Source organism: Pteropus alecto, unplaced genomic scaffold (genome assembly GCF_000325575.1).
Source record: "Pteropus alecto unplaced genomic scaffold, ASM32557v1 scaffold164, whole genome shotgun sequence".
Lineage (NCBI taxonomy): Eukaryota > Metazoa > Chordata > Mammalia > Chiroptera > Pteropodidae > Pteropus > Pteropus alecto.
The window spans coordinates 18,624,599-18,652,352 of NW_006439568.1; the positions used below are offsets into that span (position 1 = coordinate 18,624,599).

The 27,754-nt window shown below is 38.8% G+C and overlaps 1 protein-coding gene and 1 pseudogene across 1 annotated transcript in view; both read left to right on the forward strand.

Moving 5' to 3' along the window:
- Positions 1-27,754, forward strand: part of DPYS (dihydropyrimidinase) — an 86,148-nt gene that overhangs the window by 11,751 nt on the left and 46,643 nt on the right. The window contains exons 3-6 of the mRNA XM_015592954.1: positions 9,941-10,099; positions 13,748-13,927; positions 15,130-15,319; positions 26,958-27,114. Of these exons, the coding sequence (XP_015448440.1) occupies positions 9,941-10,099; positions 13,748-13,927; positions 15,130-15,319; positions 26,958-27,114 (686 nt within the window). The remainder of the gene's footprint in view (positions 1-9,940; positions 10,100-13,747; positions 13,928-15,129; positions 15,320-26,957; positions 27,115-27,754) is intronic.
- On the forward strand, positions 13,431-13,549 carry LOC112483681 (annotated as a pseudogene).

A 27,754-nucleotide genomic window follows, 5' to 3' on the forward strand; every position in this document is an offset into this window, starting at 1 on the left:
ATTTCCAATTTTTTGTTTTTCTGTTTTTGCTTGTGTATAACAACACTGTGCCAATAAATCATCACTCAGATTCTTGATGATTGACTTAAAAACTGTTACTGAACTCAAGAGGTTCGTTTTGCCTGCACATATCAAAGCCAAAAGAGACATGGACAGGAGTTTGCAGCAAGGGAAGTAGAGGTTTATTTAAGGAAATAGCTCCAAGCCCAGGGACACAGGTAAGCTAGCGCTCAAAGACCTGGCTCCCCAAAGGCCTCTAGGGCATAGATTATATAGGGGAATACTCATTAGTATCTAAGGGAGTTGGGGTCGTAGGTTCTACTGATTGGTTGGGGCTCGGGTAGGAGGCAGTTGATCATTGCATCAGGCCCTGATGTCAGTCATGGAGTTGTTCTGTCTGGTTTCAAGAGGATGCCCATAGGGTCCTTCTTCTTCATGAGTGTGGAGCTGCAAAATGTTATCTTTATCTTTAGTTTGACCAAAATTTGTTTCTGTGATCAGCAGACCTGAGGCTTTATTCCTAAGACTGTTTAATGCTGACCTAAGGACTTAGTGATAACGGAGTGGTTGTGCAGAGGGAAACGGAAAAGGAAGAAGCAAGAGACCCCCAAGGCCAGTTTGAATCAAAAAGGAAGAGAAGAGAAAAAGTCATTCTAAAGAAGTGAAGATTTGCACGGGTTATAAAATCACCCCTGAGAGTGAAATGACTTGGTCAATGAATATTATATGCATCTTAAAGGAGTTTAATATACACTTCAATTTACGCTCCCATGAGCAATACATTGTAATTCTCATTTCACTGCATCCTAGTTACCTGTGAATATTGAAGAAAAACAAATCAATGCCAATTTAATAGGAAAAACATAGACTTTCTTAATGTTTTTAAATGAGCGTTTCTTTAACTACTGGTGAGGCTGAGCTTTGAACAATTTTGTTGCGTTAGCTCACATGTTCCAGCTCTAAGAGTTTATAATTCTATGATTTGCTTAGGTGGCTCTTTATTGATTATGAAGTTAATCTTTGTGCTACTAATCAGAGGAAGAAAAAAGCCATCGCAAATGTTAATCTGAAGCTACTTGATTGTAAATAGGGCTGTAAGCCCTGTTGAGGGTGCTGTATGTTAGGAATCCTTTCACGGAACTGTGCGGCATCTAGGACTTGCCTTTTTTCAGTTTCCGTACTTGAGTTCTCCATGCTTTTTGGTCCCACCACTTGTTTTACACGGACTGGATATTTTCGATGTGTGGAAATCATGGTTTTCACGATGCTGCTGTTGGAGAGGAAAAACTTTTCCTGTAACCTCTTAGGTTTAGTCATTGGGGCCTGCAAATTAAACTGACAAAAGATAGATTAGGAAGAGAAAAAATATATTTTTAAAATTCAAGTACATGCGAGTTCACAGAAAAATGTGACTCAAGGAATCAGTGGGGATTTGGGGCTTATATACCATCTCAACAGGGGAAAGGAGGGAGCACTTATGGGAAAACAAATGACTTTTAGGAAAGTCAAATGGGCCTTTAGGAGAATAGATGGGCGATATGATAGTTTTGTGAGAAGGACTAATTTAGGTGTGGTGCAAGCTTCCAGTCTTAGATGATGATTCAATGTTACTTGGTAGTGACACTTCCTGGAAGGGGAATTATGACAATTGAATTCTTTTGAGAGCTTCTGCTTTTAGGCAGATAAGGGACTTCAGAAAAGAAAAAGAAAAAAAAAAAGGCTTTTTATAAATAAAATTTTTTAATATAATTAAAACAAATTTTTTTTAGTTACAGTTGACAAAGCATGTTTTCAAATGCCTTCAGCTCAGAATGACTTTTATGACAAAGTATCATATTCTAGACCCTGTCACTGATCCAATACAGAATAACCCTAAACTAAGGATTTTCCAAGTTGATGATTAGAGTCTAGTAACTCAGACAAAAAATATTTCTTGGAAAGCCACTAAGGCCAGGCATTGTTTTTTTAGTTACAGTTGACAAAGCATGTTTTCAAATGCCTTCAGCTCAGAATGACTTTTATGACAAAGTATCATATTCTAGACCCTGTCACTGATCCAATACAGAATAACCCTAAACTAAGGATTTTCCAAGTTGATGATTAGAGTCTAGTAACTCAGACAAAAAATATTTCTTGGAAAGCCACTAAGGCCAGGCATTGTCATTGAGGTAATAGAGGTGAAAACCGTGGTGTTTGTTCTCAGTAGCAGACAGACTAGGAGTATATGGGACTCTGTGTTGGCCTTAACAATAGATTATATACAATAAACTTCTGGACTTGTAGACTAACTTTGATGATTGTGACTATTTTTGGGTGAATACTTGACGTCTGGCATTTTCTCTTTTGTGAAGTCCTGGGTCATAAAGGCTTACATCACCAAGCTGTGTTTCTAAGTAGGTTATCTGATTGATAAGTGAGCTTCTGTAATTACCCAGAGTCAACTCCTCACCATCGCCTTTGGCTCTTCTTTTCACATATTGAGTAACAAAGTAAGGGAGGACACTTCATTTTTAGTTATGTTTCATTGCATCTAATAGTGAAATTGCACATTCTGGTGACAAGTCATGAGTTCCTGATCCCTGAGGATCTGGTCACACATAAAAGCAAAGAGCTTAAAAATTAGCTTAAAATAAAACTTAATCTTTTTTTAAAAAAAGACTAAATTATTTGAGGCATAAATATAGACTATAATTCTGTTGTATTATAAGTTCTGGTTAACTCTGAGTAGGTAATGGCTTTGGCCAAACATGAGCATTTAGCTTTCAAATGTGCTCAGAGTCTACCTTCCATATTAACATTTTCATAGAAGGATCCAGGCAGCTACATGGCCAGGGCTAGCAATACTTTGGAGAAATGAAATCCCCTCCTCTGCCTCCTATACTTAGTCCAGTGAATCTTAATCCTGGCCACACTCTAGCATCTTCTAGGGAACTTTTATACCATCCCTCGAGAATCGGATTCAATTGATATAGTTTCATCTCTGTACCCATTACAGTGCCTGGTACATAAATATTCTTTAGATGTTTAAGGGAGGAAAGGAGGAATCAATAAATTCCCCTCAAAAGCTATGAGTTGACATAATTATGATGGTTCACTTTTCCAACAGCAAAATGGAAAAGTAGTGTAAGCTGCATGTTAATGTGAGATTTCATTTCTCCAAAGTATTGCTAGCCCCGGCCATGTAGCTGCCTGGATCCCTCTATGAAAATGTTAATATGGAAGGTAGACGCTGATGGATTGGGTTGGGGGATGTTGGGAAGAAGAGAGGTAAGGTCAAGGCTGACTCTGAAGTCCAGTTTGCACAGTTGGATGGGTGATGGTGTGGTTAATATTTCAAACCTGGAGAGACAAGGACATGAGCATGTGAAGGACATCTTTACAACAGTGAATGTGCTTCTGGAGTTGGAAGATAAATTGGAGTCATGAAGTTTGTTTTCATAAGTCTTAGTGACTTATGAGTGACTTAGTGACTATGAGAAAGCTGAAAATTGAACCAAGTGTTTTTCTCTCTATGGCTCAAATGTACTGTTGGACTTATTTTTGTTTTACTTGCGCCGAGCAGGTCCTGGGACTTTTTTTAGTGAAACAAGGTTACTTGTTTTAGGATGAGCTTAGAAATGAAAATTAGGTGACACCATAAAAAAAAAAAAAGAGAGAGAAGAAGAAGAAAAAGCCATAAATAATGATTTACAACTTAATACATTCTTAAATAAAATCTTGTGTTATGTAATATTATGACCCCCACCGTTGATGAGAGTTTATCTCAATTTATATTCTATCCACATTTGCACCTGCGACAGCACATGCTCTCCTCCCGCAAAAGAAGGTTTTAGATAAACTGGAAGGTTTTCAAGGGAGAACAGCCAAAGTAATTATGAGCTGAAAGAATTGATTTATGAGCCCAGATTAGAAAAGGTAAATACGTTTTGTTTGGCTAACTACAAATAAAAGTGGAGCAAAGTCGATCAGCAGTAAAAACAAAGGAAATAAGTTTCGTATAGAAATATGAAAGACATTTTTGCCCTGTACTGGTTCTCCCTTTCCTGAGCTCGCTTCATTCTTCAGATGTTAGGTAGATCCTGAGAAACATTTTGTGAAGTGCATCTAGAAGCATCTGATGTTAAAAAAAATTAAACAAATACTGAAAATATCTAAAGTGGACTGGGAATGAAATGTTCTGACCAGTTAGTCTGCTGGATAAAGTTAATTATAATGGTTGTGCGAAGACAAAGAAGCACTAGCATAAGGCTTTTCCTTATAAATCCTTTAGGGGCATCTTATTTCAATAGCGATTGTCACAATAATGAACATCACATGAGCTTAATAAAATTGCATTTCATTTGTGAATTTACAATTCATAGTTTAACCTGATGGGATTTGTCTTGTTTTGTATGGCTTTCGGCTTTCTAAATGCTCGATTCATTTTACTGCTCTATGCATTTCTCCAAGTAATGATTCACTGATGGCCTAGGGCTGCAGGCTGGAAAGCAGATCAATGGAAGATTGGAGAAGGAGAAACAGCCTACAGGGGGTTGAGGCCCAGGGGAGGCTGAATGTAAGACCACTGAGGACGTTGTATCTTCTTCCAGGTTACCAAAGAGAATTTACCAGGTGCGTGACCTTGGAGAGTTATTTGATGTCTCTGAGCCTCAGTATCCTTAACTGTAACATAAGAAAAGCAATTCCTACCACTCAGGGCTGTAGCAAGGCTTAATTAAATGAGTGAATGAGTATAAGATGCATAACCTAGAAGTGGGTATTTGAACAAGGGCCACTTTCAAGAGGCAAGTAACCCTTGAGAAGAGCAGGGCTTCTTCACACCCTAGGGGGGTCCACTCTCATTGGGATCTCAGTTCTGCAGCTCTGGCACATGGCACCCTGCATCCAGTGGAAAGAAGGGAACATTTCAGATCCTGAAATAATATTCAGGGATTTGAGATAACTTTGGGCAGCCCCAAAACCCTGGATGACCAGAAAGACCAGGAAGAAAGAGGTTCAAGAGGAGGCTGGGTGAAGACAGCGGAGGTTTGGAAAAAGGCAGATTCTCTTTTTCACCCATTTGCCCACACTGGCCCAGGCTATTCTCTTCCATTCACTCCAGTTTCTTTAAATTCATTCTCGTTGTGAGGAGGAGAGGGAGGAAGAGTAGAGAGGAAAAACAACAAGAAGAAACGAAGAAAAGACAGTGACCGACTGCCCCGCTCCTCTCCCTCCCCTGCTCCTGGTTAATTAAGGAGATGGAATATTTGTGATAGATCCTGATTCAGGAGATTTCAAACTGTAGCCCCAGGAATTTCAATCTGCTGTGGTTTTAGAAAAATGGTCCTCTGACCATCACATCTTCAGTCTACTAAGAAGACCATCAACCGTCTGTGTACTTATTTTAGATACCATAAGCATGTATTCGTATCATAGGTCTGCAAAATCTTTTTCTCCTCATAAAAGTCATGCTTTCTTATACAAAATCAATCAAATATTGAAGATGAGATTTAACTGGAGAAGAATTACAATAACTCGTAATCGTGCCACCTGAAAACAGCCACTGTCCATGTTCCGTCTTGGCTCGGCGCTGCTTCGTTTTCGTGCTAAGTGTCGGTATGTTCCGAGCATGGTACCGTGGCTCCTATTATCACACCTTGCTTCTCTGTCCCTGGTCATTTCCGCCAACCTCAGGACCCCTCTGGCATCCTCTCCAAGGCGACTGTCATGTTTCTCTCCTGCCCTTGATTGCTCTTCACCGTCAGGTCTGCATGTCCTTCTGTCTGCAAATACACAAAGTGGACACATGCCCGAGCACCCCACGCTCAGGATGTTCCACACCGAACTCATGATCCCTCAAAATGCCAGGTGGGCTCCCCTCCTCTGTCTGCTGGTCTGCCACCCTCTCAGTCATCCCAGCCAGGGGCTCCTTTCGCCCCTGTAGGCAGCCACCGTCCTGCCTGCCTTCTCTGGGAGCCGTTGCTTCGAACCATCCCGTCATCTTAATTCTGCCCTTGAACACTTTTTGCTGAGCTGCTCTTCCTCAGGGCTTCCCCATGCAGTTGGCTGCTCCAATAGGCACAGGCTCTGGAGCCTGATGACCTGATTCCAGCCCTGCCTTTGTCACTAGTGGCTTTGAGACTTTGGGCAAGTTATGGTGTTGTGTTCTGATTCCTCAACTCTGAAATAGTGTTGACAATAGGACCTGCGGCAGAGCTGGTGAGTTGATTACAACACTTAAAACACCTAGAACATCAGAAGAGTTCCCTGGCATATTATAAGCGCTCATTACAAGTTAGATATTATTATCCTATTGTCCTAATGCTAATTTCAAGCCACGCCTCTTCTGATCTCTGAGTTGATCTTTTCCTCTGAATTCTCAGTAGTCTTTGCCCTGGACCTCTTTCAGGGAGCCTAGCAATTTTTACCTCCCTTTAGCAATTTTTATACCACCGTTTATTATAGAGGTATACTCGCTACTTTTCTTACAATCTGAATATTTTATTATAATTTTTTCTTCATACTTCCATCTCCCCACCTCGACTATAAACACCTCGAGGGTAGAATCTTTGATTATTTATGTGTCTTCCCACCCTCCTCAATCCATGTAATGACTTGCATGTTGGAGGCTTTTTATGGTAGCAGTTTTATTAAGTTGTAATTTATATACAGTACAGTCCAGCCATTTAAAGTGTACAGTTCAGTAGTTTTTAGTATATTCAGAGTTGTGCAGCCATCACCACAATCAACTTGAGAACATTTTATCGCTCCCCAAAAAACCTGTGCCCTTTAGCTATCACTCAACTCTCCCCAACCCCTCCAGCCCCAGGCAACCACTATTCTATTGACTGTCTCTATGGATTTGCCTCTTATGGAAATTTCATGTAAATGGAATCATATAATAAGTTATTTTTTCTGACTGGCTTCTTTCACTTTGCTTACTATTTTCAAGGCTCACCCATGATGTGGCATGTATCAGAACTTCATTCCTTTTCATGGCCAAATATATCCCATTGTATTGTATACCACATTTTGTTTATCCATCCATCAGTTGATGGACATTTGGGTGGTTTTGACTTTTTGGCTATTATGAATAATGCTGCTCTGAATCTTTGTGTGCAACTTTTTGTGTGGACATGTTTTTATTTTATCTATCTATCACTTATCTATCACTATTATTTTATTTTATCTATCTATCTATCACTTATCTGTCTATATCTACCTATATAGATATAGATAGATATATAATTCCTACAAGTAGAACTGTCTGGCCATATAGTAACTCTATGTTTAACCCTCTCGGGAACTGCCAGCTGTTTTCCAGAGTACTGTACCATTTTATTCATTTTATTTGTATTTCCCCCAGCAGTGTATCTATTTTCCCCACATCCTGCCGGTGGTAGACTTTTAATATAAAAAGAATGGAAAGAATATTTCTTTTAGCTTGATTTTCTAGTTCAGTACGCTAAAAAACTACTTTCTTCTAACATCTAAATTAACAACTCTTTCTATGAGAAAAATGTCCTTCATCCCCGAGGGATGTCTGTATGGCACCAGCAAGACATTTTAGAAAGGAAGATGAGAAGATTCATCTGCATTCAGATAAAAATACAGATCTTGAGGAATTTTTCCTAGTATTGTCATTATACCAACAGGAATTTCTTGAGAGACGCAAATATGTATTGCTTTGCATGAATAAGTCAATGTTACCTAAAGGTAGAGACAAAGTACAGGATCCTGTGCCAAAAAGTGAGATTTTTGAAAGCAAAAAGAATTGGAGTGGGGCCAAGTGATTTAAGGAAAAATAAAAACCTATCGAAGTGAGCAAGGAAACGGTGCTAGAGAAGAGCTCTCACACCAGGCGGGACACGGAGCCCGCCGTGAGTCAGCAGGGCTGTGGGGAGGGTCATGAGGGTGCAGTTGCAGGGGCTCGGGAGAGAGGCGGGTGGCCCCCGCTCTGTGCATGGCCACATTTCTGGTGGTGAGAAGAGACAATGTATGACAAGTGGGAAAGTGCCTAATTCTAAAGCAGTGGTGAAAAGGCTTATGACGCATCATGAGCTGAAGCTTATGAAGCACTTACCGTGAGTCAAACGCAGTCTTTAGCACCTTATATACATCACCTCAGTGTAATCTTCCTAACGACCCTGTGGTTTAGGTTCAATTATTGTCCTCACTTTGCAGATGAGGAATCAAAGACACACGGATGTTAAGAAATTGTTGATAGCTGCACTCCCATATTTATTGCAGCAGTGTTTATAATAGGCAAGATTTAGAAATGAACTAAGAGTCCATCTGTGGATGAATGGATAAAGGAAATTTTATACATTTTTATAAAAGTCAGCCATAAGAAAGAAGGGAATTCTGCCATTTTTGACAACATGGACAGACTTCAAAAGCATTTTCTTAAGTGCAATAAGTCAGACAGAGAAAGACAAACTCATAAAAACAGAGAGTAGGATGGTGGTTACCAGGGGCTGGGAAGCTGTTGGTCAAAGGATAGACTTACATCCTGGGGATGTAACGTACAGCATGGTGCCTGGAGTTAATCATACTGTATTATATAATTGAAAGTTGCTGAGAGAGTAAATCTTAAATGTTCTCACTACAAAAAAAGACACAGTAATTATGTGAGGCGATGAAGATGTTAACTAACTCTAATGTGGTAATCGTTTCACGATATATAAGTGTATCATCAAATCAATATGCATATACCATAAACTTACACTGTTATATGTCAATTATATTTCAGTAAATCTGGGGGAAAAATAAAAGCATTCTTTTTTCTTCTGTGCTCAGGAAAACTGGGTATTTAAAAAAAAAGAAAAAATATAAAACATAAAAATAAAGAAATAAAACATAAAACTCATAGGAAAGAAAGGAGAGAGTGAGGGAGGGAAGGAGGGAGGAAGGGAGGGAGGGAGTCACTCAGGGTACCAAAGCTGATAAGTGTTGATTCTGAGCTTTGTGCCCTGAAGCCAGTGAGGCTCCTTGGTTGGGGCTCTCAACCACTGCCCTAGTATACCTCTGCCTATGTTTGTTTTCTTCACCCACATTGTTTGAATACAATAGTTAAAAGCACATTTAACCACCTCGTGGTTTTAGTTTAAATAAAATCAATTTCAATAATTAGTCAAGACACTTGATTTAATAATGGTGTTAAAATTGTCATAATTTAATGTAATATAATATGCCAAGGAGAATATAAGAGTTGAGGCAGATCTTGTAGGGCCTTGTGGGCCATGCTAAAAAGATGAAACTTTATTCCGGAGGCAGTGAGAAGCATTTGGTTTCAAGCTCCGGAGTCAAGTGGTCACCTCGGGGCTTTAGCACATCCCTCTGGTTGCAATTAGGGGTTTGTACTGGAGGCAGTGAGAGCAGAGCTGGAGATATAAAGAGCAGGCGAAGGATGAGAAGAGTCTGAGCGAAGGAAGACCACAGCCATGGGGATGGGCAGAGGGACAGATGGAAATTAAGGAAAGGTGGAGCATCACCAGTGGAAATGAGCTGAGAGGGGAATCATGTTGTCTCTCAAGAGTCTGCATAAATCACAGAGCAGTTGGAGATATAATTCACCAAGCTTCTTGATGCCGATATAGTAAGATTTTACAATAACGAATATGGTTTTCTGGAGAAATTTTTTTAATCATCTCCATTTTTCCATTTTGGTGTTTCTTATAGTCCTCCCTCTGTTTTCTTTGGGTCAAAGCCATTTTCTTTCCATCAGACATGCCATCCTTTTTACGGAAGCAACTTCAGCAGTTTTAACACTTCAAACTTTAACTTATGAGAAGTCTACTCATGTCCCTCTGGGTCTTTCAGAGTCAGTATCTTTGTGCAGTTTCCTGGACTCATCAAGTTTGCCCAAGTGCTTTGCTTGCAGATGTGTATTGTTCAAGGAGATAAACGACTTAAGTAGAAAATTGATGGCTCACCTGTTGAAATTCTCTTGCGACTCCAGGCTGCCCTGGCAGGAGGCACCACCATGGTCATCGATTTTGCCATTCCTCAGAAAGGCAGCTCCCTCGTCGAGGCCTTCGAGACCTGGCGAAGCTGGGCTGATCCCAAAGTCTGCTGTGACTACAGCCTTCACGTGGCAGTGACATGGTGGAGTGACCAGGTGAACCACCCCGGGGTCCGATTTCTTCCACTTAGTCCCCTAGTGCTTGCTCTTACAAGATCAAGAAACTGGTAATGTCAAAACGTAAGAAATTGGGATGTTGGGTGCCTGGAAGTCAGAACTGGAAGGAAGACCTTTCACTGCAGATTCCTTTTTGCCTTCTGAATTTTGAATCCTGTGAAGTATTGTCCATTTGTAAAACTAAAATTTTTAAAAATCATAGACAGACGATACGAAAATCCTTCATAATAATTCACAACAGCCTTCCCTAATATTTAATTAATGACATGTCATTTTAAGATCTCCCTTTTTCTCAACTTCCCCATTTCCAAACGATTTTAAAACAGTATTTTTCCACAGATTAGAATTTCAATTTGAAATGTTTAAATTTTGGAGAAAAACCAAGGAAATTCTCATTTAAAACTAGTTACTGCCATTCCCATTCTTGGCCCCTTTTCCCCCTCCTGTGCACTTGAAAGAGGAAGGGACAGCCCAGGAACGTTTTCAAGGCCTTCTCCAGCTGTCCCCTCACTCTCTCTGTGCTGCTCTGCTAATGTAACCACCTGCTCACATCATCTCGTAATGGAGCTTAAACCAGCCTTCCATAGCTGCTAATTACTTAGGCCATGGCAGAAATGATAACATGGTTCAGGCAGGAAAGATAGTTTTGAGAGATGTTAAAATGTGTTCATTTCTCATATAAATTTTCATGAATACTTTAGAAGAAATTTTTACTTGTAATTTAAATCAACACTGCGTTTTTCCACATTGGACTTAATTCAGAAATCTTTTTATCAGAAAGTGCTTACAAGGTGACTTTATTTGAATTTACCCTGTAACTTGTACTTCTACCTCCCCCTAAAAATAGGGCTTTAGACACTAAGTTAATAGAAAACGAGTAGTCAATCTTAAACGGATAGTTCAGCAAATATAACAGCAAGGTTTATAGTCCACAGCTAAAGTTAATTTTTCTACAAAAATGTTTAGGGCCTTCCTGCCTTCCTTCTTTCCTCCCTCCTTCCCTCCCTTTCTCCATCTCTTATTTTATAAAGTATAGCAAAAGTGATGATATTTGCTCTTACCAGTGCTTCTCACACTTAAATATGCAAATAGTTACCCAGTAAATACTGTTAAAATATGGATTTTGTTCAGTAAGTGTGTTAGTTTGCTAGGGTTGCTGTAATAAGTGCCATCAACTGGGAGGCTTCAACAACAGAAATTCATTGTCTCACAGTTCTGGAAACCAGAAGTCCAAGATCAAGGTGTGGACAGATCGGTTCCTTCAGAGAGTGGTGAGGGAGAATCTGCTCCATGCCTCTCCCCTTGCTTCTGGTGGTTTGCCAGCCATCTTTGATGTTCCTCAGTTTGCAGAAGCATCACCGCATCTCTGCCATCATCTTCTCATGGCATCGTCCCTGCGTGTGTCTGTCCAAATTTCCCCTTTTTATAAGGACACAGTCATATCGGATTACGGGCCATCCTAGTGACCTCATCTTAACTGCATCTGCAATGCCCATGTTTCCAAATAAGGTCACATTTGATGTTGGAAGTTAGGGGTTCAACATATGAATTTGGGAGGACTCATAACAGTAGATCTGCGTGGGGCCTGATATTAGTTCAACATATGAATTTGGGAGGACACATCGACTCATAACAGTAGATCTGCGTGGGGCCTGATATTCTGCATTTTGAGCAGGCTCCCAAGTGTGCTGATGCTGCTGGTTCGAGGACCACACTTTGGGAGTAGCAAGGCTTAAGTTCCTGTGCCTGAGAGTAGTGTCATGGGACGTACCAAAGATGCGGAAGACGGATGATTAATGAGGTCACCCTCAGAAAGACTCTTCTACTCAGGAAGTAATAGTTATTTCTTCTGAGCAATGCAGATCATAATCCCCTTTGGAAGCCCATTATGTGAATATGCTAATAATGTTTAGAGCATTTTTTCCCTAACAATAAAAATAATATACTGATGGTAGAAAATTCGAAATTAGAGAAAAATTTTAACAACAGCAACAACAATGAGGCACTCTATACTATGATCTGCCCTTGCTGTTGTCCCTTAACATGTTTTGAAGCTCATTCCATCATTTCAATGATGACTACTTTCAACACTTTGATTTTTTTTTATTCCTTTGTATATGTACTAAGTATAACATATAGCAGCGGTCCCCAAATTTTTGGCACCAGGGACCAGTGCTCCTGTGGGAATCTAATGCCTGATGATCTGCGGTGGAGCTGAGGCGGTGATGCTAGCGCTGGGGAGCGGCTGCAAACACAGATGGAGCGTCGCCGGCTTGCCCACCGCTCATCTCCTGCTGTGTGGTTCAGACCCTAACAGGCCACAGACCAGTACCAGTCCACGGCCTGGGTATTGGGAACCCCTGACACATAACATACAGAAGTATATTCATTCATTCATTCATTCAGTTAACAGTTACTGAGTGACCACTATGCACTAGACACTGTTCTAAGATATGGCAGTGGACAAACCATACAAAGCCCCTGCTCTTATGGGGAAAACAGGCTATCAACAAATAAATAATATATCAATAGATAAAGCAAAATAAATTAATACGTCAATAGATAAAGCACCAGAGAGAAAAGCAAAGAAAATTAGTAAGGGAATATAGAGTGATGGAAGTGAGAACTTAACAAGTAATATTTTTATTTTTAAACTTTGCTGATTCAGTAGAAAAAGTTGCATCATTTTATTTTGCACTTTATAATCAGTAGGAAGGATAAATTTTTCTATATTAGTCATTTTTATTTACTGTTTGAATTGTTGGTAACATTTTTTACCTCCAATGTTAGAGTTTTTCTTATGAAGTTGAAAGAGCTTTTATCAAATAAGAGCAATAATCCTATGCCTGTTTTATTTTGTGTGTGTGTGTGTGTAACATGTAGAAGGAGTTCAAACAATTTGATTTTTTCTTTGAAGTTTTTACTCCTTATTAAGGCTTGAATTGCTAAGTCTCTGCAAGGGCAATCACTAATCTAGTTTTGACCTTAAGCAGCACTAAGCCCCCTAGGACCCGACTGGTCCAGCCTGTCACCTCCTCAGCACTGCCAGTGGGTGGATCTACATCCTCGACTTCCCCTATAAGAACTCCTATGTGGGTTTTAGATTCGAGCCCAAACACTCGCCTCACATTAGCTTTGATTCCGTCTAGAGACACAATTGCTTCTGTTGCTGCCAAATGGCTTTATCTTCATTTTCTAGAAAAATTTCCTCACATGGGGAAATAGATGTTGAGAATTTATATCCAAGTATAGAAATGGAATACCTTGGGGGAAACTATTAACTCTTTTATGATTTAAAAGTATTATATCAGTCTACAGCGATGTCACCCTGAACATGCCCTATCCTGTTTGATCTCAGAAGCTAAGCAGGGTCAAGCCTGGTTAGTACTTGGATGGGAGACCATCTAGGAAGACCAGGTGGTGTAGGCGTAAAAACCAAGTATCAGTAGCAGTTCAGCAGATGAAATGGGCTCTAACATGCAGGAAAGATAAAGGCCTTAACTGCATTTTTTCTGGAATTATGCTGTTGTCCTTATTTTACTTCTCTTCTGAATGCAGTGTTTTAGAGAATGTCAAAATTGTCTTTAAATTAAACAGAGACATTTTCTCGTTGTTGTTCTCTTTTAGGTTAAAGAAGAAATGAAAATCCTTACCCAAGATAAAGGTGTGAACTCTTTCAAGATGTTTATGGCATATAAAGATCTGTACATGGTGAGCGACAGGGAGCTGTACGCGGCCTTCTCTCAGTGCAAGGAAATCGGAGCGATTGCTCAGGTTCACGCGGAAAACGGAGACCTAATTGCAGAGGTGAGCAGTTGCATTCCAGAACTTCTGCACAAACGGAAACGAACTTGACTTACAGTCGATTGGCCTGAGATGGGTAAACTCACTTAATGCACTGGGAGGAACTAATTTTCTGCGGGTTGGAAACACTGTGCCCGCTCTGAATTTTATTCAGGCGGTATATGCATTGAACTGAGGATTTCCCTTCTCCAAACCAGCTATTAGATCTGAAACACGTTTTATTATTAAAACACAAATATTTTTCTTTGCGTAGCCCAGCACTTTTTTGTTTTTCAGCTTTTGTTGTTGGTTTGGAATGGCCAAGTGTGGTCATCGGCTTAATCTGATGATTTAGGCAATGTAGGGAGCTGTTTAAAGCCCCACTCTTTTCAGAAGCTGGGTATTAAAATGTGCTCTGGAGGAGTCTAGAAGATACTTATTTTTCATATCAGTTCCATTATTAATACCCAGAGGGTGCGCCATCTGCAAGATTTAAAGAGCTCCCTCTTACCCTTTATATTAGCTGATTTTTCCCCTCCCTAGGCTCAGTTCCTATTAAAGTCAGTGAGACTGAGGCTCCGGGGCCGGAGGCAGCGGGATGTGATGAGAGGAGAGCGTGAGCTGTAACCTCAAACAGACCAGGGTTTACACTTGACTCTCCCTCTTCCTCTCTGTGTGACACCGGGCAAGTCATTTTCCATCCAGAGTCTTGACTTCCTGCCTTTTTCTTAAGGAAGAAATAACATTTTACAGAGGAGAAATAACTGATCCGATATCAGTCAGTGGGTTGGGCGAGAGGGCACTGAAGACTGATTCAGTAAAAAGTAGCAGACTACATAACTACATAATGTAGTACCATGAGTCACTTCAACAAGGATCTAGTATAGGAGATTAGCATGTTTCATTTTATTTTGTTTGATCTGAACCAATAATAAGTCTTCAATATAAACACTGCTTTTCAAAGAACGTGATTAGAACTAATCTCGTATCTTTTTCACCTTTCAATCACAAGAATTGAAAAATATGTATATAAAAATTTACATATACTATCAGAATATTAAATTTCTTTTTACCAAATACACTGTGTGTACACACACTTTCACATACACACATCTATATAAAACAGATCTAAAAGCCTGTCAGTGTATTTGTTTTACAATACAATAATGGCATTTGTCATGAGTAAACCTTCCCTGTACGTGTGTATATTCCTCCTGCCTTTTTAGGGAGCAAAGAGGATGTTGGCGTTGGGGATAACAGGCCCCGAGGGCCATGAGCTGTGCCGCCCAGAAGCAGTGGAGGCAGAGGCCACGCTGAGAGCCATCACCATCGCCAGCGCGGTGAACTGCCCTCTCTACATCGTCCACGTGATGAGCAAGTCCGCAGCAAAGGTGATAGCGGATGCGAGGCGAGATGGTAATTCCTGAGTTATATAACTTCTCTTCTAACTCCATATTAACTAAAGAGTGAGGTAAAATACCTGCGACCTCTCCTTTTCTAATGAAAAAGTTGTGCATGAATTTCCATTTTTTCTGTTTTCTTTTATTGTTGTGCGTGTCTATTTTTATTCTCTTTTTTGCTCATTTTCATGACTGCTTCTCTTCTTTCAGATTATTTCTTCGCCATATTTGGAACCTCAAGACTTTTCCTTCAGCCCCGAGTCCTCACCTTTAACGCCACTAGCAGCCCATTTCCTAAGAAGCTCTCTCTTTCTCTTAGGCATCTCCGCTGTCCTTCCTCCTTGTAGCAGGGTAATGTATGTAGAACACATAGTAGGTGCTTAACAAATTTCTTTTGAATTGGATTGATTTGTCTCATAGCAACTTGAGTGTTGTGCAGTTGAAGCAGTTATCCAAGTAGTATTTTTATGACAGTTATTTTAAGATCGTAAAACCAAAGTTATTTTTACTCCAAATTGCCTAATTGCCTACGTTCTTTCGTTTACTATGTAAATAGTCATCGTAAAAGAAAGAGAAAATCTCATTTTTTATTATTAAGATAGAAATTTATTTCTTCAGACATAACCATGAGTAGCCCAGGGTTGGCATGACAGCCTACAGTCATCATAGTCCTCCCATCTTGTTGTTCCATGGGAAAATCTCCTGTTTTTAATAAGAATTGGGTAGAAAAATAATTGTATTTATTTGTCAGTACTGGTAAAGGAAGGATGAGAAACAAATCAGGTGAATTGTATTTGATGACTTTAGGCCGTCTGGGGATGGGCTGGTAGTTTCTATCATCTAACTTTTAGGAATCTGGATAATCAGAAATAGTCTTATAAATCATCCTGGGTTGTTTGTTTGTTTAAACTGAGACTGCCTGCATTTTTATAATATGAATTATAAAAACTATGAAAACATATTTGGCATGTCTGTAGTTGACACTAAAATAATTTTTTTCAAAATTGGTTCTTGTCGAATGAAGGTTCAATTAAGGATTTTGTTCTAGCCAAATGCATTTTTAAAATGTAATCCATCAATATCTTGTGTTAAGAATAAACTCAGTTTCACAGGGATTTAATAAGGTCTTACTGCCAACCATTCTGGTTACTTTTCCTCCCTTCCCCCATATAATGTAATTTCAGTATAGAAGAGCACAATCCTTTGAAAAGAAAATACAATTTTAAAGTTAGAGAGCATTAAGTTTTTGCCACCAGATGGCGCTGTTGCTAACGCTATGAAATTGTTCTGTCATTTTGTGCTTTCTAAGTACTATATCACATGCTAGAGCCTATCAGTTAAGTCCATACTATCAGCATATGATTTAAGAAACAGTAAATTCAGCAAAAATGGTCACTTTTAACCTACCATCAAGTTACAATTTCGACAGTTCTGTCAGGAAACAGTTTCTTGATCTTGGGTATTTAATTTGCACTGGGATAGAATTCCATTAGAAGCAGAGTAAGAGTTTAGGGAAAGTTTTGGAATGTGAACCATAGGCAGAAAACTCAAGTATGGATATTTTTATTTTATTTTAAGTTATTTTTTAATTTAACTTTATTTCTTGAATATGTAAAACATTTACATGGCCCAAAAGTCAAAATTATATATTGAGAATGTATTCTCAAGAGCATTTGAGATCTTGCTCCCTGGTAGATGTCTTCAGTTTGGCTCAAAAAACTCTTATTAAAAGAAAAGAATATAGTCTCAGTCACATTCTTCCCTAGTTCCTTCATTCTACACCCCATAAGTAATTATTTTTTATTCATTTATTTCTGGCCTATCTTTATAGTGTTTCTCTTTACCAAAAGAAAGAGTATATGTATATTCTAACTTCTTTTTCTTTCCCGCACGAAAGGTAAAATACTATACAGAGTGTTCTCTATATCGCTTTTTTTTTCTTACTCGAAAATATGTCCTAAAGGTCAGCTCATATTAGGTAAAGAGACTTTTCATTCTTTTTCTCAAATGCAGAGTATACCATTGTATTTGTTCAACTACTCCCTAATGATGGATATTTCGTTTGTTTCCAATCTTTAGCTATTACAAATAAAACCACAGTGATGGCCACATGCATATGCTATTTCATGTTTGTGGAGGGTGTGTTAGTTTTCTGTTGCTGCTCTAACAAATTACCACAAACTTAAAGCGACACAATTTATTATCTTACAGCTCTGGAGGTCAGAAATCTGGTCTCAGTGGGCTGCACCAGGGTGTTGGCAGGGCTGTGTTCTTTCTGGAGGTTCTATGGGGAATCCCTTTCTTTGCCTTTTCCAGCTTCTAGTGACCACTTAAATTCCTTGGTTCAAGTCCCTACCTCCATCTTCAAAGCTAGCAATGGTGGGTAGAGATCTCCTTGTCACCTCTCGTCTACTTTAAGGATCCTGGGATTACGTTGAACTCATTCGATTAATTCAGGATAAGCTCTCTGTCTCAAGGTCAATAATTTAATTGCAATCGTGAAGTCCCTTTTGCCATATAGGGTAACATATTCATAGGTAATGGGGATTAGAATGTGGGGCACCATTATTCTGCCTACCACAAAATTCTGTCCTCAGGGTAGAGTCCTATAAGCGTGACTGCTAGTTCAAAGGGTAGATGCCTATGCACCTTTTGGATGTTGCTAAATTCCTTTCCAAAGGGATTATAAATATGGAATATTTGAAATGTCACCCCAGATGTTCTAGTTGAGTCAAACTTATTGTACAAGCACTGGTGAGAATACTCCAATGCACAGTTGTCAAAGAGGCATCAGATCTCTCAGGGGAAATTAGCACGAGAGATTTCCTGCCCCTAGCATGTGACCCCTTGCATGTGATCAAGGCATGTAATCAAATGGGAACTTGAAGGGAGCATGGGAGGGTGGGACATAAACAGCACCAAACCTCCCACATGGTGACAAACCAGCCAACCCAAGGGCAGATCCCTGGGGAGTACAGAGGGACAAGACTAAAGTGACCTTTTACAGAAGATTCATTTACTCCACTTGCACTCATTTATTATCTAACATAGTTTCTGAGCATAAAAGAGCAATACAGATCTATTGATTGTTATCCTGTTTAAATAAGAAACAGATTTATAATATGAACATTTCCTATCCGTAAATTCCTTTGCCAGGCCAGCTTATCATCTAGGGTCTTGCCACTCGAAGTGTGGTCTCCAGAATGCAGTGTCAGCATCCCCTGAGAGTTCGTTGGAAATGCATAACCTTGGACCCCATCCCAGACCCAGTGAATCAGATTATGCTAGAACCCCAGGTGATTCATATACATATTAAAGCTCAGAGTCACTGTACCAGCAGGCACAAAAGATAACCAATTATTAATTGTCTCTATTGTAGTTGCCTGGAAATACAAATGCTGTTAAGTTTGATTTTATTGTTGAATTGCCAGCTGTATACCCAGAAGATAACAGCATGAGAGTTAATGATTATAACAACCAACATTGTCAAGTGCTTAATGTGTGCCTGGCACATATTTTAACAGTATATCTCATTTCAGGTTTTATTATATATCATCTCATCAATGTATTTTAATATACATTATCATTTTTAATTGTCATAACAATGCTTCTAGCTAAATTTTATCACTGTTTTGTGATTGATGAAATTGGGCTTGGGAAAGTTTAGTAAATTAAGTCCAAGATCACTTTACTAGTAAGTGCGAAATAGACCTGGGATTCAAGCTCAAGTCCCTCTGACCCCAGAGCCCCGATTTTTGGTTACTGTCCATTCTGTTCAAGAGGAAATCTGTTCAAGAAGAAAGTTTACAAAGTTGGGAAACATAAATACCAAGTTTATAGGTAATTGGGTTTTTTACCTTATATTTAAAATTTTTATTTAAAACACTGTCATTTTGTTATTATTTATTAACATTATTAAAGGAAAAACCCATACCAGGAATAGAAATGATCGAGAATGTATTCAGTGGAAAGTGAACATCCTCTTTCTCCCTCAGCTCAGTCCTAGAACTAGTGGTTTTTCACTATATCTATCTTTAGTTCTTTGGTGATTACCTCCAAAATTCTAAACCATAAATTTATAAGTAGAGGCTTATAATTGTTGACAGCATCACTTGACTCTGAACTGTGAAAAATGAGCCATTTAGCTTATGTAAGTCTTTTACCTCCAGAGTTTTGTTAGCAATAATTGTCACTTCAAATAATATTAATTACATTTATGTGTTTTTCGGCTATTATTTTTAGAGATATCTCTTTATTCTCAACTATGTTGAAAAGGGGATGTAGAGGCTCTGTATTACCCTCTTTGCTCCTCCTGACTTCTATCAACTCTATATTATCTTTATACAAACAGAAATTACAGTTGGCTCTGTAACTATAATTAGGTCTTCCATGCTTTGTCTATAGGTTAAGTCTACAATTTAGAACTGTTTCAACATGAAACTGTGGAAATATTCTTCTTTGTAGAAATGATTAGTGAGAAGAGAATCTCAGAAATCTATATCACTAAATTGAAATGCAAACTCGTATTATTTAAATGAACTCTTGGAAAAGCAACTGCCAAGTGTTAAAGTCAAATGTGTTTCCTTTTCTGCACTCCAATAAGGTTTAAAGCAGACCTTAGTTTAGTTTGTTACATATTTAGGCCATTATTGTCTAGTAAAGTTTTTTTTTCCCCCTTGGAATTTTTCCAATTAGCTTTTTTGAAAATAGGTTCAGAAAAGAAACATATGCCTTCTTTACCATATCATGAAGATTTTAGCTTCATCACACTTTCTATTGATTGAAATCAGCTCTTCTTTCAGAGATTCTTTTTGGGAGGAGAGTTTTCTGACCTTCTGTATTTTTGGATAGTTGCTTTTCAAGCCTACTGTAGAGCTGTCATCCTAGGACTTCCTTTCACAGCATCCTAGATTAGATATACTGTTTCTTGGTTCCCATATCTCCTCTCCTTTTCTTGGAATGACCTTGAAGAATCTCAAATAATATTTCTAAGGAAGAATGTTGAAAGGTAAATTTTCTGATTCCTTGTCCTCAAGCTCGTTCAGCAGCTTGAATGGGCACAGAATTCTAGGTTCAGAATTATTTTCTTCTGGCATCCAGGGTTACTGATAAATAAGCAAATGCCAACAAAATTCTTGTCATTTTGTCACTAACTTTATTCACCACATGGAAGATTTTTGTATTCCCTCTTCATTTTAGAAGTTCAGAAACTTTATTAAGACTATATTTAGCAGTAAACCTTTTAAAAATTCACCTTCATTTTCAGGGGCCTGTTTCAATCTGAAAACTGATCTTTGATTCTGAAAATTTTTTCTTCTATTATTTCTTTTATATTAATTTTCTCTGTTCCTTCTCTTGGAAGTCCCCCATCAGACCTCTTAAATTAATTTTGCATTTACCCTTAACTATTTCACCTTTAAAAATTTTTTTTTTAATTTTGTTCTGTGTTTTAGGAAAGGATTTTGTTTACTTCTTCTGCCCTCGTAATAACCATTTGTTTCGGTAATCATATTTTATTCACAAGAAAACTTTCTTGTTTTCTGATAGCTTTTTTTCTCCCCACAGTTGCTTAGTTTTCTATTGTTTTATTTTAATGGATACATTATCTTCTTGATCCCTACAAATACTGATGGAAATTTAAAAAAATTCTTCCATTTTCTGGATTATCCCTGGTTTTTGCTTAGTCAATTTTTCAGTTTTTTTTTTAAACATCTTGGCCCTTCTCTTCATGTTTGTTTTTTCTTCAAATGTCTGGTGATCCTAGACTGTTCATATTCAAGCCTAGACAGTTCGGGTGGTTAAAATAGGGAGCTGTGTAGACTTTTTCTGCTGCTTTGTAGGCCTATTTCTTGAGCAGGCCCAGCCCTCAAGGAGAGTGTTGACTGTGAGCTTCGTAAATTTAAATGGGGCACAGTCACCGGTGAGCTCTAATGTCAGGTGTGGGGGCTTCGCTCTGTAGCAGCAATACCACCTTAGGAAGCTCTATTTTCCAGGCAGAGTTGGGGGTGTGTGCTAACTGTCCCCATTTCCTCCCCTTCCTCTCAAGTGAACTGCCCCTTTGCAACCCAGGAAGAACATTTTTCATGAATCCTTCTCCTCCTTTGAGTTCAGGTGTAGCTCTCTCTTCTTTCCTTGGTGAGCTATTGCCATCTCGTCTGCTTTCTGGCTTCCTGAAATCTTTCAAAAACTCTGGTCAGCCACGGTTCCTCCTTCATTTTCAACACAGCTGTGGCTTTTGTACATCTTCGCCAGGGTTTCTATATGAACTCGGGAGGAAGAGACAGGAATGTGGGTTTAGTTCACCAACTTTAATTCGAAGCTTGAGGTTTCCCTGTGTTGGTACCCTGATATTTTCTTTTAGCATTCAGATAAAAAGTAAAAAGCAAGTTACAGGAAAAAAAAATAAAGCTTTCACATTCAAGCCATCGAAAGCCAGTTTGCAAGAAATTTCAATATCACGTTTATTTCGAGTCTTAGTTAATCCAAGTTGAGAAACTAGAACTAGGTTGGTTCCCATCCTTCCTGTGAGAAGCCACTTTTGCAAAAATAAGGCAAGAATATGAGAAGGCTGTCTCTAGAGTGTTATCTTTTTCTTCCATAAGCAGGATCTGCTCTTTTGTCCAACGTATAAAGTTGGACAAACCAGCTGTAATTGTGTCACAAATAGAAGTTCCAGTCTGCCTGCCGCAGACCCCTTTCACTCACCACAGTCTGGTCTTTGTCCAAATAGTATATCTGTCAATATCTCATTGACTTCAGTGACACTTTTTATTTTGGTTTGGGTGGTTTTAGTTAAACACGTTCTTTTTCTGCACATATTGATATGTGGAATTATTAAAGTCTTTTAAAAAATATATTATTCACCTCTCCTCTGCACCTCCCCATAGAACCTGCTCTTGTTCAGATGATGCACTATTTTTCTACACATGGATTCACTATTTTTCTGGTGCTTTGCTTAGAATAGTGGTGATTTTTCTCAGCAACTTACCTGTTGCTCTATTTGGTGTATATCTGTTATTTTTGTTTCCCAATTATGATTGAAATTTTCAAGATTTTTTTTTAGTTTCTAGTTTAACTTGTTTTAACTCGTCTTAATAAAATTCAACTCTATTTTATATTCATCTTCCTGTCTCTAGGGTATAAATATGACTCTCATTTGAACTTATTAAAAAGTTTTCTTTATACTTTTTATTTTAAAAAGTTATTGGACATCAGATATATGCTAGACACTGTGCTCTAGACTTTGGATTTGCAAAGATGATGAAGACAGTTTTGGTTCTCAAGTGGCTTACAGTGAAGTGGTCTGTGTTGTGGTTGGGTTTTCTTTGTTTGATGTGCTTTGGTTTTGGTTTTGGTTTTCCTTATTGTAGAAAGCTTTATTTTCCAGGCTAATTGCTGTAACATAGAAATTTCTCTTGCAGAGAGGTTTTAGATGTCCAATTTTCCATTTTATTTGAACTCCACCCCCATATATTCCTCTTGTGTTTAGGGATAAGGGGGAGAAAGGGCCACGCAGCGAGCGACCATTCTCTCCCTATGTGGTCGTGTGGGCCATGGCTTGTTAGTGCCGAGTAAGAGTCAACCAAATCTCATCGACACGAGTACGATGAACTGATTGACGCTGTTCCTGAGGAACGATTAATGTGTGGCTGAGTCAAGGTGGATTTGAATCTCAGGCTTTCTCTTTTTCTTTCTTGTACATATGCATCTGAATATCCCCTTGTATTTTTAATTTAGAACAAGATGATTTACCTTATATCCAATTACAAATAAGTTGAAAACTGACCTTTTAAAAACATTTTTTTTAGAGTAGAATGGTGTAAACATAATGAAACTAACGTTCGTGGGATGTATTAGTTTGCTGGGACCGCTGTAACACAGCACCACAGGCCGGGTGGCTAAAAACAACAGAAATTTATTTTCTCACAATTTTGGAGTCTAGAAGTCTGAGATCAAAGTGTTGGCAGGGTTGGCGTTTTCCGAGGGTAGGGAAGAAAGGCTGTGTTCCAGGCCTCTCTCCCGGCTTGTAGATGGCCGTCTTCTCCCTGTGTCTGCACATAGCCTTCCCTCTGTGTGTGTCCAAATTTCCTCTTCTTTTAAGTATCCCAGTCATATTGGATTAAGACTCACACTAATGACCTCACGTTAACATAATTACCTCTATAAAGGACACTATCTCCAATACAGTCACGTTCTGAGATAATGGGGGTTAGGACTTTAACATTTGAATTTTGGCAAGGGACATAATTCAGTCCAAATCATGAAGTGACTCAGGAAGATACTAGGTACTTTCATATACATTAATTTATTTAATCTTCACAAAATTGCCATACCGGGGGAACATTGTGATCCCATTTCATAGATGGGAAAAACTGAGACTAAGGACTCATCTTGCTCAAGGTCACCAACTAAAAAGTGGCAAAATCAGGATTCAAACTGAAACCTGTGTGATCTACTCTGTTATGCTCCTTCTATGTATTTTCCTTCTCAATTATTTTCTTCCTTTGTAAATGCAATATTTTGAATCAAAATGGAGCCCAGGAAAAATTAGTTTTATGAATGTGTTTGGCTTTCTGTTCCGCAGCCAGTGCTTCTACTCCTAGTTACCTGTGCCAGCATCTCAGCGTCTTTCAACCTTCTCTCACGGGTCTCGGGACTTGATTCAGTGCTGCGCCCAAATCCAGACAAGGCATTCACATCCGTTCCATCACTCTCATCTAATAAACGGGTTGTCTGGTGAGGAGGGAGTTTGAGTTGTTTGGACATGTTGCATTATTTGGAAATTTTTAGAAGCTCCCAGAGGGCAAAAATCCTTTAAGTAGGAGATTGCATCATAAGTGCAGAGTCTTTTCTGTTTATGAGAGAAAGAAGGAGAAGACATGTATGGGTAGACAGGATACAACGTAATGTGAAACTTGCTAAGATGGGGGAGGAGATTAATGATGAAGATGTACTCTCTCCCAAGAGTTGTTGAAACCATCTGGTCTCAAATGTAATCAGGAGAGTACCAGATGAGGACAGATAGTGCACTTTTCATTACCAACCTGCTAAGCGTAGTAAATGAAACCAGTAAGTGAAATTGGAAAATTGCTCAGCCACATCCACAAATAGCTTGTGGTTGACTTAAACATTTAAAGATACATGCTCTTCACCAAGAAATGAAAAAGGAGGACACTTTTCTTAGTAACATAGCGCATATGTATGATATGCTAGCAGAGTATTAGGATTCTAATTCTGGTGTACCACTGACTACCCCTGTGTCTTGGGCAAGTTGGTCTTGTTGAGTATCAATTTCATCTGTCAAATCAGCGTGAGGGTAGCCGTGAAGATCAAATGAGATATACGACCTTCAAACAATAATAGCAAACTATAGAGTGCTGTATATATGTTAGCTATTTTTATTATTGCTTTATTTTTAGCCCAAATCTAACAGAACCCACAATTACGCTGAATTATTCAGTTTGAGTCTCCAATTTATGGGTTCTCTAAGCTCCTTGGTTTCTTTCCCCTTTTTACTCCTTGCATGCTGTTTCGTCCTTTGAAATTACCTTAAAACCATTGTGAAACATGGGGAAGGGCAGTTAGGAATTTTTACTCTTTCGTTTTTCAATTTTTTTTTTTTTGTATTTATGGATGCTTAATTTGCAGATATTTACAGAGAGACAGTTGAAAATAGCCCAGTCAACGAAGAGCTCGTGGTGTGTACCAAAAAGCAGCTGTCACATTTTAAAGGACCTGAGCCCTTCGGAGGAAATTACCTGTTATCTGGTTTCAAAAGAGTCCTGGCAGACTCTTGGTAGATGCTGACACATTTAATCTTTCCTGAGTGCTATTAAAATTGTAGAACTTTTGGAACAGTATTGCCATATCACCTTGATGGGCCAAATGATTGAATAGAATAGGCCATAAGGACCTTTCCTCTGTGATGAAGCACCACGGAAAATCCTGAGTTGGCAACTTGTAAAGTGATTGCTGATCACATCTCCCAAGTTTCTCATTGTCCAAGCATCTGTAAGAAGTTCTCTTGGAATAGGAAGATCCCTCTGTGCAAATAACATATTGTGTCCACCCTGCTATTTCTCCAGCAAATAATACATTACTTCTTAGTTCATATTAAAAATGATTGCTTCTTGTCCCACATACCCGAACGATACTAATGGTATTTCCTCTTTTCTGGGACTTGGGCAGTAAGGCACAGGAATGCGATGGGATTCACCCCGTGTGTGTGCATCAAGAAAGCGAAGGATCTTAGCAGTGGCTGAGTCCCTGGAGAGCAACTTTTATTGACCACAGTCTGATATTTGGTCACTTAAGAAGCACAATTAGGCTTCAATAAACCTTGCTTTCATGGTTTTTCAAATTTCTAGGCTAGTTAGAGGACAGTGGCTAGTTTGGGGGAGGAACAGTCTTTGAGATAATAGGGTGCTGCATTCCAATTTAATATGACTCAGGCAGCTAGTGGCCATCCACTGTCAATACTCCCTGAGGAAATCAGTTAATTTCAGTAATCTATCAAGATTTAAACTAAAATCTGGCATCCGATTAACCAGAGTGAACTAATTTGGTATGCCAGCATCTCTACTCTGCACTCTCCTTTATGACTGCTTGGATATGATCAGGTGGATGGATGCCAGGGAATCTGTTATCCTGACAAATGCTAATCAGAGGTAGGATTCTGATTTTAAATTCAAATTCACTATGCGCTATTAACTTTTCTAACATTGCATGTGCTTTTGATGACCTCATTTGCATGATTTTTAAAATATGCATTTCTGATTACAATTTTATCTGAGTGTTCTTTTATTTAATACGTTTTTAGAGGAAGTTTTTCTTTCTTAAATGTGTGAAAAGAGTATCAATCTATTTGCAGCAGAGATACACCGAAGTTGAACACCATATGACAATGTGATAATTGTCATCAGAGTAATATGCATAGCAATTAGGACCACTAGAGTTAAATGTATGGATTCGAATCTTACCTCCTCTACTCTGTCTATATAAAGTGCATGTAATGTAACTGTAGAGAAGTGATTTAAGCCCATAAGCTTTATCCTTATCTTTTAATGGAGATAATAATAACATTTCCTAGAGTGGGCTTTGAGAAGAGTTCATTAGAATGGCACATGTATCAGCCAGCTTTTGCTAGGTTACAGCACAGTAACAAATGAATCAAAAGTATTATTGGCTTACGGTTACAGAGATTTAATTCTCATTCGTACTCGTGTCCGTTATGGGTTGGCTCTGACTCTGCTCCATATTCTCTTTGTTCTGAGACACAACCGAAGGAGCAGCCTCTGCTGGTCTCATGACAGAGGGAAAAATGGGGATGGCAAAACTTATTGTGGTGTTAACGACTTCTGCTTGGAAGCAGCACATATCACTTCCGTTCATATTTGATTGGCCAAAGTAAGCCACGTGGCCAAGTGTAATATCAGCAAGAGTGTACAATCATCTACCATAACATGCAATGCACATTTATTGGAACACAGTAAATGCTCAACAAACAGTATTTTTTATTTTTCAATCCTGCTCACAAAAGGTTTAGGATTCATATTATACTTTGCAAAGACAGAAAAGACTAATATTTGTGTGTTTGTCAGATGGTTCTTTTAAGAGCAAATTAAGGTGCCGTACGCTTCCTTTTAACTTCCCAGGGAAGGTGGTCTATGGAGAACCCATAGCGGCGAGCCTGGGCACAGATGGCACTCACTACTGGAATAAAGAATGGCACCATGCAGCCCACCATGTTATGGGTCCACCTTTACGACCAGACCCTTCAACTCCTGACTACCTCATGAATCTATTGGCTAAGTAATCATTTAGCAGATGACTGTGAAGTGTTTTACCAAAATCAGGTGTTGTTCGAGTCTCAGGTTTGAGTATAGGAGATCTTGTCTTACCATTTGCACCTTCCATTCATCTCCCAGTATTCTGTTGTACTTGACCCGATAGGCCCTGGGGACTGGCCCTCATCTGGAAACCAAAAGGCATTAGCTTAGTTATGTTATGATATAGTATGAAATTCTCTCCTGGACACAGAGAAAGCAAATCATTTTTATTGAAATTATTCTCTCTTCTGGATTTTTCCTTGCCTTTTCTCTTATTGCCTAGAGCCAGATCTCTCTATTATGCTTTATTTTTATCATTCAGAATATTCTTGAATTCTTTCTATGTGGATATAACTTGGGAACCAGATTATGGCTGAGGGCAGAACCGCTGTGGGGATGGGAAGGCAAACTCTGACCTTCAGTAGATTATCTTCGTGAAAGGTCATCCAAATTATCTTCAGAGACACTACTTTCTGAGAGGTTATGATATTTTTCTTTAGAATTACACCATTCACAGACACCCTGACACCCTGGATTGATACTCAGATCCAAGTTAACAAAGAGCTTTTCACAATAGACTGTACAAGAGCCTTCAGTCTCCTTCCTTCTTTTTTTTTTTTTTT